This window comes from Odontesthes bonariensis, chromosome 2 (genome assembly GCF_027942865.1).
Source record: "Odontesthes bonariensis isolate fOdoBon6 chromosome 2, fOdoBon6.hap1, whole genome shotgun sequence".
NCBI lineage: Eukaryota > Metazoa > Chordata > Actinopteri > Atheriniformes > Atherinopsidae > Odontesthes > Odontesthes bonariensis.
In genome coordinates this window covers 14,494,230-14,508,094 of record NC_134507.1, presented here as the reverse complement: position 1 = coordinate 14,508,094, position 13,865 = coordinate 14,494,230, and the positions used below count along the sequence as shown (strand labels likewise).

Below are 13,865 nucleotides of genomic sequence, written 5' to 3'. Positions count from 1 at the left end.
GCATTAAGACTAATGTTACTCACGGAACAGACAAAATATACTAAATACGAGGAGGACAAAAACTCTAATATGAATCTATAACACATTGCTTCATAATAGGTTGGTCGAAAACAGATATGAATAATTTAGATAGATTAAATGAATGGTATGGGCTCCTTTAGAATATCTGCTTTATGTTTTATTAATAACACACAGACAGGCGGAGGAACGGTGAACAAGGAGAATGCTAATTTACTTACACACACGCGCGCACACACACACACACGTCAGATTGCCACTCTGTAACTCAACCTAAGCTCTTTTCTTAGCTTCTAAAGGAGATCGAGTTCTTCTGGAAATGATTTATTCTGAACGTATGAAAAATAACAATCAGACTGGGCTAATGAGACAGGAAAATGGAACAAGAACTTCACATTTTATAGCCAAAACATAAATGATGCAACCCCCCCAATCCCAATCTAATCCTGCTATCTCACTGTGTGTGTGTGTGTGTGTGGGGGGGGGGGGGGAGTATGAGTGACAGATAAGTTGATGAATATACCATGCCAGGCCTCATTAAAACTATTGGCTTATATCAGACCCTCCTCTCCTCCCCCTCTGCATCCAGCCCTCACAAATGATACCCCCGGAGAGGAAGAGAGGCGACAAGAGGGGTGGAGATAGAGGAGCTGCTCATCAGTTATTCCTGTTCTCTGACCTAACTTGACAACCAGCTCCAATAACAAGACAAAGAGGGATGAGACAAAGATTTTGCCAGGGACCAGGATGTTGACAAGGAAGTGAACTGTCCTAAATTGGTAGATAATGGGCCTGCCGAGGTCTAACAAATCGTCCTCCTCTATGTTCTTTAACATATGGTCATTCCGTGTCCACTTTTTTCTTTTTTTATACCATTTTACAAGCTGTAACCCATGACTAGAACGTTGGTCTCGAAGTTTATGCGAAAATGCCTTGTCTTTCTTTCTTTTTTCCACAGGAAGTGCTGACATTTTAATCTGACTCGGTGAGTCACACTGTAAAACCTCCCACATTGTGCTTTACAGTACAAACAGACCACAAGCTATAATCAGACACAATGTTTAAAATAAACGCACAACTGGATTTCAAATAAACACCATCACCACAGATAAAAGCCCACAAGATTACATAAAAAACTGTAAACTCCAGTTTAAAATACGACAACGGGGTAATTCAATATGCTTGTTTATTTATTCAACATCTTTCACAGATTTTGGTTTATTCATAATCTTCTATAAAAATCCATGAAAAACCTGACAAGCATTTGGAGTTCAGTGTTTTTCTAAAGCCACATGGACTTCTGAGTGCACCGAGAGGCTCCCTGGGTGCCCTCAGCTGCAAACAGGAAATAATCAAGAGCTAGGAAATTGCAAGTACAGTAAAAGTGTGTTAACAGTCTTTTTAGGCACTAGAGTCCCACGTCAGGGCTCGTGATGAAGGATATGTCGTTTCTTTAGTCGCTGCTTAAATGGGTTTAAGACTAAATTATTCACATTAGCACTTCCAGTTGAGTTGCAACGGAGAATAAATAAAAATTTAAAAAGATGTTTTCAAATTAGAGGAATACTTGTGTCACTGGGATTGGGGCTCTATCATGGTTCCCAAAAGTGGTGTAAGAGAAAATATTCAACATTATCCTGAAGGTCTGCTGGACACATAATCTGACAACACGTTTGAGTCAAAATGGAAAAGAACTAAAAGCATACATGAAAGATGTGATTCCAGTTTTAATGTCGTAGCTAAATAAGTACTGTTCTGCTTTGTTACTTGGTCCCGTAATGCTTGTTTGAGGACTGGCCGTACAGCCCGTAGAAGTCGGGGTGCCTGGGAGTCTGTGACGCTTCCATCAGTCCCCTCATGGGAAAATGCTGCAGTGGCTGACTTGCAGGAAGTGAGCCGTGTGAGGGGAACTCCTGAGAGTTCATGGAGGGGAAGGAGTTTGATGATGCGTACGGAGGCTGGGCACGAGCAGCGGGGGTCCTGGAGCAGCAGCAGTTATTCAGAGTGCACATCAGTACTTTCCTCCCTTCGTACATGGCTTGTTGTGAGGCACCTCCACTGGGGAAGTGGGAGGATGGGAATAAGTTTCCTGAGTGGTGGCCGGAGCTGGAGCCCAGACCCACCATGTGATGGGCTGCAGTGTCAAGGAGGCGACCGTGGCCAGGTCCACCATGAGGATTCTGGGGGAGGACTTCAGAGGAATAAATAGATGGAGCGCGATGGCTCTGATCAGACAGGAAGGGTTTTTTGCCGCTGTAGAGCAAAGGTGGAGGATCCTGGGAGGAGGAGTTTTCTGCACTGCTATCCAGGAAAGCCATGCCATATTTCCTCTTCTGTAGCCCTGAACCTGACCCCAGATGGGAACCAGCAGAGTTGCTGTGAGACTGGACAATCTCGAGAATGGTCGCCTCATTAAATGGTTCTGAGAATAAAAATTGGTTGTGGGGCAGAAAGAGATGATTAGTTCATTCTGACTAGATTTCTATCCCAGGAATTGGTAAGTATCTAACAGGCTACGTGATCTATCGTTACCGTGTTTCTTTCCTACCTTCCAACGTTTTTCTCAAGTTCTTCTCTCTTTTTGAAAGGTCAGATATGAAGTGGTGAGAGTTGAGCTGCCCCACTTTAAGCGGAGGGAGGGCAACACTCAGGTGTGAGTTCGACCTAAAAAAAAAAAGACGAGTAAAACCATGAAGACCAGATGCCAGCTGTTTGAACTTTGGGGCTTTGTTCACATTACCAATCCAATTTCTTTCCATTCATGTGACTCATATCTGATTTCTCAGGGTTGTGTGGATACAGAAATCAAATTTTCAAATCCAATCAGCACATTTCAGTATGCGGCCCTAGATCTGACATATGTCCGACTGAGAAATGAGCGAGTACGTCCTCGTCTGATTTCGTGCAACATTTCGCTTATTAGCCCAAACCTGCAGCATGACCACAGCACTGCTAGCAATGTCAGCACTGCTTGTGTGTTTCAATCTAATTTCCAATATGATGTTTTATGTTGTTGCTGTTGATACAAATGATGCAGGCAAAATGGTATCTGGTGCACATGTGTGCATGCGTTTCGTTGGACAGTCACGGTCACAAGAAAGTCAGATGCAAGATGCTTGCAGTTATGATTGTGAAGTGTCAAATCTGGTCTGTGTTAATTAAAAAATGTGGCTGTGTGAATCTGATGTTATCCTTTCATCCTCTCTTTTCAAAGTGATGCTAAAGATGAGTCGCCATTCCAATACTGGATGATAATACTTTTAATTTCATGGCTGTAAATAATAAAAAACAAAAACATTTACGGTATTTCATGGTTCATTATGAACATTGCCATCTGTACTGCATTTTGGACAACGATAGCCTTCCCTTGTGCTTGTGCTGCAATATTGACAATGTTAACCACAACAGAGCAACAATGTTTTCTCCCTTTACTCCGTTGTACATACACCAACTGGCGTGTTAAAAAAAAAAACAAAGATCAATGAAGCTATTGATTAAATTACTCTTTGACATCGTATTTTTTTTTCTAGAAAAAGAACAGCCGTAATAACTCGGAGTCATGTTTGCAACTTATTGCTAAAGTTATCATCACTGCTAATGCCCATCAGAATTATGGTCCTGTCACACTCTTTTCTCTGCTTTTATTTGTTTGAAACCAGTTGGCTTAAATCTTGGTTATGTTGTTTTTTTTTTTAATGTAATTTGCGACTCGCTGGGCAAATGACAATAGCTACAAATGGATTCATCAATATCAGTAACCAAGATGCGAGCAGTTATCATGTATCCATCCTTCTGCCGCTCAGCTCAAAGTTCAGTATTGAGTTGAGTAATATGGATAAAATATTGTTCTAAGTAAATATAAGGCTTGGGATGTTCATGGTAGGGAAGAGCCCCTCGTCAAAATAAACACCTGTTATATATGTTTTTCCATTTTTGGATAGGGTAATGCAAATAATGATGAGAGATTCAGCAAGAGTGTTGCAAAAGCTGCAATACTTTGGTTTTAAATCACAGGTGACGAATTACACAGGTGTTTAAAAAAGAAACAGCTTTAAAAGCTTCTCTGGAGAAACGCTCACCTGTCCATTAGCAGCTGGTAAGGTTTTGTGTTCTGAAAAAGATAGGAAGATGAATTAATCATTCAGACACATAATCTCCCTTCAAACGTCTCAGAAATAATGACATCGAGGAAACAGGAGAGTGCACTGACAAAGGACATATCGTGGTCTGTCTGTGGTCATTGTGTGCATCCATCAGTGTTTTATTACACATTAAAGTTTTGGGTCGTGATGCTTTTTTAAGTTTTTGTGCATAGCAAAATTTGATTCTGGCGATATGGAAATAGCCGTGCCGATTTGTACCTTCATGAAGTTCACACTTTCTGCTCTTTGGAAGAGCGTCTGCACCGAGCTGAGAAGTTTTTCTGCTTCCTGGCGCTTCTCGTTGAGCTGCAGAACCTGCTGGGAGTTCTTCCTCACATACGTGATGTAAGTGCTCTCCAGCATCTGCACGGTCTCTGCTTGGTTCGCTTCAAGCAGCGCATGCATCCTCTGATACTGAGCTCTCACACGCTCCTTCAGTTCAGAGACTGCATCCTGTGGAGAAGGACAGAAGCTCATACACAAGCACAAGACAAAGAACAACATTGAATGACTGGAATGCCAATTCAGCCAAACAATTACATGCATTTTTCTTTCCAGCGTTCACTAGGAAACAAGTGATTGGACTACATTTTTGCAGTGATTTGGCACGATATCAATGAAACTGAATTGAATTGAAAAGAGTAATGGATTGACATGTTTGGTTGACTGTATTCGTCTTGCATTTTGTCGAATCTGTGCCTTTCTTGCTTAAAACAAAAGTGGGAAATTCTTCTAAATAAACTTTCCATCCTAATGCAAAAAACAGTCATAGCTGGAGATACATTTTCCTTTGATGACAGGAACAAGGTAGAGAAAAAGTTAGTCATTTCATCACAGCAGACAAAATTACAGCACAAACCCACACAGTGGTAAGGAACGAAGAGAACAGCACTGATCATGTTCAGAGCTCTGCAAGTACGTGTGAGGTACTTGTTGTACTTTACCTTCATCATGGTCTTGTCTGACTCCAGCTTGTTGACCTGCTCATCGATGTTCTGAACACGACCCCCCAGTCTCTCTTGCTGCCTCATTAGCATGGCCTGAGATGACACAGACAAGATGGATTCGACAGATGCAACATAACAAGAAGCAAGAAATCAGAGGGACAAAATATAGACACGCACTTAAACTTCCTTAAGACTCTTAAGACCCCTGCTGTGGCCTCAGCAAACATGGCTGCTATCCACACTTCCTCCCCAACCCTGATTAGATGGAGGAAACAACAACTGCCAGCAACAAGCATGTGTAATGATCCATTAGGAGGGCAAAAGCAAAGACAAACACGAGTGTGCAAATCCATCTCTAGTTGCTCCTCCGTTTGCCAGAGACTCTGTAACATTAAGAGTGGTCCATTGTTGGGATCAGCCTGCTCCCTCTACGGGCTTAATCAAGAGTGCTAAAACAGCCAAAGGCCAGTAAAAGAGGTAGTAAACATAATCCTTTTCTATTCACAGCACAAGATCAAAATCAATCTGCAGTCACAGATAGACAGCACACTACGAACAGGGGAGGGCAGGTATGCTTTTTAATGAACTGATTCTGCATGGGGAAGGCACTGTTCCCTAATAAGAGAAAGCAGCTGTCATGGCAACAAAGCCTTGTGTATGTATTTATATGTCAGAGCTACTGTGTATGTGAGGGAGCAAAAAGCAGGGGTAGTTCGCTACCCCTCTCTGCTTTCTCATTTTGCTGCATGCATTGCTCCCTGTTGTTTACACTGGCCTCTGTGTCACTGACAGATTGTCATGTCTGTGTGCACAACATCAGGGTCTGAGCTCTGCCTCCCCAAGAGCGTGCATCCGAAAGAGGGAACGGGAGCAAAGGCGCTGCTTACACATGCCAAGACAGGACAGAGGGAAAGTGACAAGGGCTGACACAAGCAGAGTGAAAGCAAAAGAAAAACTCCGAAGCAAAAAAGTGATGGGGGAATGAGGACATTCCTGTAGTCTCTTAAGGGAGCTTCAGGGTTGTTACACTGAGGTATCTCGGCAACAGGACTCTTCAGCTGCTTACAACACTCATGTTGTGAGCAGCATTTGATATCTTAGACTACCCAACAGTGAACAGAGCCAACGGTCCAAAAGACAAGAATGTACAACTACACACACTTTTGCTTGTTTGCATATACTGTTCCATTCACTGCAGAAGACAGTTAAAAGCCTTTTTCACTTGGGAGACGGCAGAAATGTTTACCCCCCCCCCCCCCCCCCCCCCCCCATTTCTCGGAGGGGTAAACAATTAGGACCATAACAAGGACTTTGGACTGTTGACAAACATGATTGGAAGGGGAACAGAACACATAATGAGCCAAAGTGGTATTTAAACTGTTAATAAAGCATAAACTGATTTATTTTATTTTTTTTGGGCCTCTTGGAGACAGCTGAACTCTGAGCAGAAGCAAGCCAACATTAGCATCCAGCAGGAGTCCTATTTCTGGTCACCAAGGAAAATTCTGTTTCATAGTTATTCTCCTTTTAATTACACTTTGGTCCCCATTAAGCTAAAGCTTGCTCTGATACTTTGACAATATGCTGTTTGATGCTATGCAGACCCATTTTGTTTAAGTCTTTGGATTAATTTTCCTCCAAATCACTGAAACTGATGGCAGCTGAAGCAAAAGTTTGAGGACTGTGCATGGTTAGCACTCAACCCCTTTAGCGAAGTATCACAGCTTGTAAAAGCTCCTTGTAAGTCTTTCAGTTCTCGCCTCTGGGATTTTCAGCCATTCTTTCCTGCAAAAGGCTTCTAGTACTGAGATTATTGCATTCTTGCACACTGTTCTGAGTCCGAGCGACCCAATTTTCAATGTCGTTCAGATCAAAAGGCCGGAAAGAACCGCTAAATGGCAACTCTAGAGGTAGTCCGCGGTGGACTGTGAGCTGTTTCGTGTTGCGTTTACTATCCTGTTGACGAAGCCATCCGTCTTTCACTTTCAGCTTTTTTTTTTTTTTTTTTTTTACAGACTGTGTGAGATTATCAGCTGTTATCTGACTCAATTCATTCTCAACTTTTAGCAATGAAACGCTGGCTACAACACAAGCTCTGCGCGTGATAGTGTTCTTTTTATGATATTCTGCAATATTTTTTCTCCCCACTTACTTTTCCCTTCTGATGACTTCTCCATGATGGTCACATTTGCACATGTGAATCTGCTAAATCCTCCTCAAGGTCTTTGGCAGTAAAAAGAGGTTTTTGATTGGCTTTTCTGGCTACGAGCACTTCTTTAGGACAGTCTTGGTCCCCCAGACTAGTTCCTCCGTGGCACTTTAATTGCAATGTCTTGCACTGTTATGTGAAAATGCTTTGCCTTTCCTGCTCTGGGGTCATCAATTCATTTTGAGAGTGCGAAACAGCCGCTTACAGGAGCCCATGGCTGCTGATTGTTGAGAAAATATCTGAGGAATCAGTATATATAGATGTTTGAAACTTGCGTCACGTGACCATGGCTGTGACCAAGCCATAACTCTTACCAGCTAATTTCGAGGTTATGGCAGAATCTAGCTGAGGGCACAAATCTCTACACTTCTGTGAGGTGCTCCTTTTTATTTTTCCAACACTAATCTCGACTGAACATTAAAGACAGAGAATAATAGATCTGTTCATCTCCTACTCGCTTCGTTATTCATGGTGACGCAGCCGGAAACATCACAGATGAGAGTGGTTAAAAAAAATATATAAATATGGTATAAAAATATTGATTAGCACAGATTTAAGTGCTTCGAAGAAACAATTCCATTTCAAATCACTAGTGCATATGATCAATTTTGCAGGTGACGGAGCAAAAAAAAATCCCCCCTCAACATGTAACTGTATAATGATACGTTTCAATATTGATCAAAGGTAGCTGACAGCTACAGTTGCATATTATAGTTTGTCACTCAAGGTCAGACAGAACGCTCAGCAAGTGAATCTTTGTAGATTCAGCAGGCTCAAGAACACTAACTATTAGCTATTCTGCACGACTGTCCATATTTAGGACCATAACGGAGAAATGTGAGTATTCATGTTAAAAAATGTGGAACTATCCTCACTTCCTCGGGCTTGTTTATGTTTAAATGTCCCATAAGACTAATTTAGACTAGTGTTTACATGAGAATCTATCGCTGAACTCATGATCACCTGTGAAGATTTTGACCCCTGATCGCTCTGTCTTGCAATGTAATGGTGAGCAGCTCAATCCATTGCTTGCCTCGCATGTTTAACCTGCACGCACTCTCTGGGTGTGTGTTAGGGGGAGGTGCACTGAGTGAGGCAAATATTTCTGATTAATATTCGGCCATTTCATAACATATCTAATTCTGTGTATGTATTAGTGTAATACCTATACAACACCAGTGCCGGGCGAGTTGTTAACAGAGTGAATCAGTGAAAAAAAACATGTAGATGATGCACTGAAGCCAAATGATTTTGTAGACATGTATATGTTACATTCATAAGGCCTTAAAGACACAAGTCCATACTCTTAAGTTGCGCCTGTTAGCAGATTACGTTCTTACTGCTGCTGTGACGGCTTGGCTCCGATAGCCATGTGTCACATTTTCTGACAAGAGACAGGCAGCATTTACATTGGAAATGCGCAGAGAGGTAATGCCACCTGTTCCACACGTCAACGCTACATCTTGCTTACACAAGAGGCTGCCTCCTCAAACGATCTGCCGCTACCCGTAAAAACAGACTCTGCACTGCAATTTCAGATAACTTGTAACTTGTTTCTTCCAGTTTTCCAAATACACGACGCCACTGCACAACATGACTGTTGCACTGACAAAACAGGAAAAAGACACGATGTGGGGATGTTGGTTAATGGCGACTTCGCGTCATGGCAGCAGCTTTCCTGTGTCTTGATGCCGCTGCTCAACAACTGTGTCCTCCTCACTTTGTCATGCTTCCTCCAATACCTTTTTTGTCCCGTTGTATGTTTGAAATAGCATGAGGGGGCAGGGGCAGCACAGCAGCATGAAAGCCTACCTTTATCAAGCTTAAATCCGCCAATGATCACTTTCCGCGCTGTCCTATTTAGGCATCCAGACACCCGCAGGTTGCCAGGAAGCTCATGTTTAAATGAGGAGCCTGAGGCTCAATGAACAGAGAGTCTCTTTCACAATCAACTGACAACCATTCCCCACTTCTGATGTCAATGGACTGCCCTCAGCATTCTGGTGAACTGACTCACTCCAGCCCAGATAGACGAAAATGCAAACAGCAGAGCCTCCATGAGCGCTGGTTTCCTGCTGAGGTGCCTGAGAAAACCAAGGTGAGGCTGCGTGGGAGGGCCCCTCCTCCGCTTGTCCCAGGGACGACATTACAATTATATTACTCTTCCTTTCTCATCTTAAAATGACCAACGGGCCTGTGGAAAGTTACTGTAAAAAATGTCCTCTGAGAGCCAAAGATAACCAGAGATATGAACACAGTGTAGCTACGTTGGCTTTTCCCTCTTTGTTTATCCCAAACGCAACAAGAGTGCTGCCAGGGGAATTTAAAATGATTTTACCAAAATAGACCATAGCTCTGTCAGGGAGAAAGACCTCTCAGTAAGTAATGATGAGAAGCCACTCTGGCCTCAAATTACTCTAACAAATGACCCAGCACACAAGAAGCCTAACTTTTGGACTGCTGTATAAATTAGAGTGCACTCTGTATGTGAAGACCCAAAGCAGAGGGTGTTAATCTGAGAAGAGCCAGGACCTCTTTTTCCCAGCAAATACACAGTTGTGAAAGAACAGAGAGATGGGTGGGTGTTTGCATGTGAGTGTGTAAAGAGAGCAGCTGTGGAAAGGGCTGAACAGACATCTTTTGTCCCAATAATAGCTCCAAACCAGGGCAACAGTTTGCACTGAAGATTTCAACTGATTTCGACGTTTCCGAACTACTTTGGAAGGAAATGTGCCTGCAACTTTCTTGCCTGGAATAATACAGCACAGCAAAAGTATCAACGAGACAGCAGCACAGCAGATGCTAACGCAAATATAATTCTCACTCCCGCCTCTTCGCAATTAGGGAGGGAAGAAATGTGTGTGAAGCAGTGTGGGTGGTTGTTTTTGACACCTTTCAACTTACATTAGACTTGTGAAAAGAGAACAAACTGACGTAAAGCACAGAAGTGAGGAAAATGCAAAAGCCAGGAATGTTATGATGGCCTTATGCGAGATGCATTTCTCCAGGCATCCTTAGATTGGCCCTGCCAAGACAGACCATGATTCACTTGTTGCAAGTTTGTTGCCATATAGACTCCCATTTAGTAACATCTGCAGTAAGGTGAAAAAGAAAGTGCACCCTCTTTCGATTCTCTGGTTTTACATATCACAGCATTGTAGGAATGAACTGGTCCTCACCAGCTCTTCTGTAAGGAACAACAGCACACAATATTTATCATTATTAAGTGACCATCAGCAGATGTGAGCGCCTCTATAAAAGCAGAGGTTTTGGCAGCTTGCTGCTCTGGAGCATTCAGTTATGGAGCATGTGTGTCAACACAATGCCGAGGAGGAAACACATCGGCAATGACCTCAGAAAAGCAATTGTTGCTGCCCATCAATCTGCGAAGGGTTATAAGGCCTTTTCCAAACTATCTGGAATCCATCACTGTACAGTGAAGAAGATTACTCACAAGTGGAAAACGTTTTGGTCAGTCGTTCACAGGAGTGAACGCCCCAGAAAGTTCACCCCCAAATCGGACTCCCCAGGCCTCAGTTAGCATGTTAAATGCTACAGTTTAAGCACAGCGGCGGAGGAGTGATGATTTGGGCTTGAGTCGCCCGGGATTTTTTTTCTCTGTATTCAAAGTGTTCAAGAGTAAAAAGTAGGACCATCGGTCTAGACAGCTAAAGCTTGGCTGAAACTGGGTCACACAAATAGATGATGAACCCAAGCACGTCAGCAAACCTACAATAGAATGCCTGAAATAGAAAAGAATCAAAGTGTTACAAAGACCCAGACAAATGTCCAGACCTCAACCTGATAGAGATGCTGTCGTGGGACCTTCAGAGAGCTGTTTCACCAACAAATGTCCACAAACCTCCGTGAACGGGAGCAACCTCGTAAAAAAAGACTAGGCCAAAACTCCTTTTTACTCCTTTACGCACGACTGTATCTTTTTTCTACTGTTCAACATCTTTCACCTTCCAATGTTTCATGAATGACCTTCCTTCCAACCACTGAGAGTGGTTGGAAATACTGGCTTGTGAACAATTTCACAAATCACATTCATTTATTAACCTCCGGTCGGCATTTATCCTGATCAAGGTAACTAGCACAAACAACCTGCATGTGGATCCGCCATCCCTTCCTGTGGGTACAGACTGCATCACAGCACTTACCTGAGGGCACTGCATGGCTAATGGAAAAGCAAAGCCATCTGAAGTGGGCGGTATGATCAAGGTTAAAAGCTGTGTGTGGGTTTCGCCTGTTTGTGTAAGCGCTTGCGTGTGTTTGTGTATACAATCATCTTCCCAGAGGGATGACTTTCACCTGTCCAGTCCTTTCACATCAAATAAGATTAAAAGATGGGGGGCCGAGAGAGAGTGCCTTCATAGACTGCTGAACTGAAAGAAATGAATCTATCGAGCCTTTTCACTGCCATAAGAAAAGTACGTGTGATTGGTTTACCTGCATCTGTACACGCTGCGCGTCCACATCGCACACTGTGTGTCTTTGGTTCGTGCAGTGGGAGATGCAGCAGAACGGACACAGGGCCACCTGCTCCTCCTCACAGTGAAGCAGCCTGTACTCCTCATGGCTGGGACACGTCCAGGCGCTCAGCTCCTCGGCGTCAACTAACAGGTGTCCCGGCGCGGCGCACGGCTGCTGGAGGTGCGTCTGGATGTGCGTTTGGCAGCAGGGCTCCTTGCAGCGCAGACACACTTTCCTCACAGGTAGCGGGGGGCCTCGTCTGCAGAGGACACAGTGCAGCACAGCGGGGGCTTTCTCGGTGTTCAAAGCATTAAACCGCTTGACTATGTTGGCGAGCTTGAAGTTCTTCTCCAGTGTGGGTTTCTGGTCGTAGTCGTGGTTGCACTCGGGACAGCGGACAGCGGCGCTGTCTTTGGCCCAGGCCTCGGAGATGCAACCCTTGCAGAAGTTGTGCTTGCACGGCAGCTGGATTGGCTCTTCGAAAACATTCAGACAGATGGGGCAAAGAAGCTCCTCCTCGAAGCAGTTTTTCCAGCTTGCATCCATGACTTCAGTAGGATCCAAACCGATGGTGTACAACTAAAAAGGAGCAACAGTGACAATTAGTTTCTGGATATGGAAATAGCCTACTTTTCCTCTACCCAAAACAGCAGCCAAAGATGTGAGTCCAACAAAAAAGGGTTGTTAGTTTTTAGGTATAATCTTATTATGCGTGTATAACACAACGTTTAGCAAATACAGCAGATTGGGGGGGGCATCAGAGGTGAAACAGGTAGGCAGATTTCACCTCAACTCAGAGAACCCCAACTGCAGTCAAAAATAAAACTATTTATGAAGACGTGCGATTTCAATTTGTAATACCTGGCTTGAACATTTGGAGAGCAGGACGATACACGCTGTGGCGTTTCAAAGCGAGTGACAACTTGCTACTAAAAATTGGACTCCAGCCTTTAACATGTCACAATAAGCTCCTCTGACACGCTCTCTAAACACACCCTGGCCCGCTGTTAACACAACATTACAAGCGGCGAGCTGAAATACACTGAATATATTCTTACGGAACAGACGCAACGTTACCAACTATTTATTTCCCATGTCGTCCGTCGAGTCTGGTGCACCTATAATGCCGTAAAGCTTGTCATCCAGCCCGCGGTGAGATCCGGCTCCTCCGGTTAAATTACAGCCGTCTGTCCGACGTCGCGCCCGGCGCCGGGATTTTCTAAGATTCCCGGCTGGTTTTCTTAGCTGTTTCGCTTCCTCGTCAACTCTATGAGTAATATTTTACGGTAAGTAAAGGGAAGATAGTGACTGGTCGGAAGGGAGCGCAGTGCTTACACACCGACTACAAACCCCCCCCACCCCCCACCCCACCCCACCCCACCCCCCTTTTACCAACAACGTGACCCGTCACTGAGTTGATACAGACGGGGAGGAGCCGAGAGGAGCAGAGGCAAAGAAACGGCTGCAGCAAACTCTACCGGACGAACTGCGGAAGACCAGGAGTATATTCGTGTGACCTGTCATCGAGGTTTTGCATCACTGCTTCCCAAAAAAACCCGGGTCTGGCAGGGCAGAGGGCCCCCGGGGGCCCAAGAAGTGGAAACACATTCCGTGTAGATCGTTTCAGTCACCTCTGACAAGTTATAAAGATAACCTTAATGGATCAGAATGAATGTTTTTTACTTGATAGATCAGCCAGATGGAAACCACTTTTTCTCTCATACTATAATAAGTTATTTAATTTAGAAAGCTCTAATAACTATTTTTTACCTTGCAACCCGGTAATACATTTCATTGACACTCACAAGAGATGTGAGATTGTTAGCTTGGGTGGCAATTCTGCCATATAGAGTGAGCCAAATGATTTAATTCTCTTTATTTGATGACAGTTTACATAGATAAATATACAACTGTATGCAATTTTTTTTTAAAATTAGGGGGAAATCTATTGTGCAAATGTGTCGGATTAATTAAGGTCACAGTGTAAACCTCCATCGTTAAAAGTCAGAAAGGGTTTCGCAGAAGTTTGACACCTTTTTCCTCTCTGCTTTTGAATGCTAATGTGTTCCCAGG

The 13,865-nt window shown here is 43.6% G+C and overlaps 1 protein-coding gene across 5 annotated transcripts; it reads right to left on the bottom strand.

Moving 5' to 3' along the window:
• Positions 1-964: 964 nt before the first annotated feature.
• On the bottom strand, positions 965-13,153 carry trim8a (tripartite motif containing 8a). 5 transcript variants are annotated; one of them, XM_075478233.1, is made up of 7 exons: positions 12,654-13,153; positions 11,769-12,371; positions 5,105-5,200; positions 4,380-4,613; positions 4,098-4,129; positions 2,567-2,682; positions 965-2,440 (listed from the first exon to the last, which is right to left on the bottom strand). In XM_075478233.1, exons 2-7 carry the CDS (start codon positions 12,336-12,338, stop codon positions 1,782-1,784), a joined length of 1,707 nt encoding a protein of 568 aa, XP_075334348.1. In that variant the 5' UTR covers positions 12,339-12,371; positions 12,654-13,153; the 3' UTR covers positions 965-1,781. The 5 variants fall into 5 exon arrangements, with proteins under 5 accessions (XP_075334348.1, XP_075334349.1, XP_075334346.1 ...); XM_075478234.1 differs by having other exon boundaries at positions 12,851-13,153; XM_075478231.1 differs by having other exon boundaries at positions 12,870-13,153.
• Between the last annotated feature and the right edge of the window lie 712 nt (positions 13,154-13,865).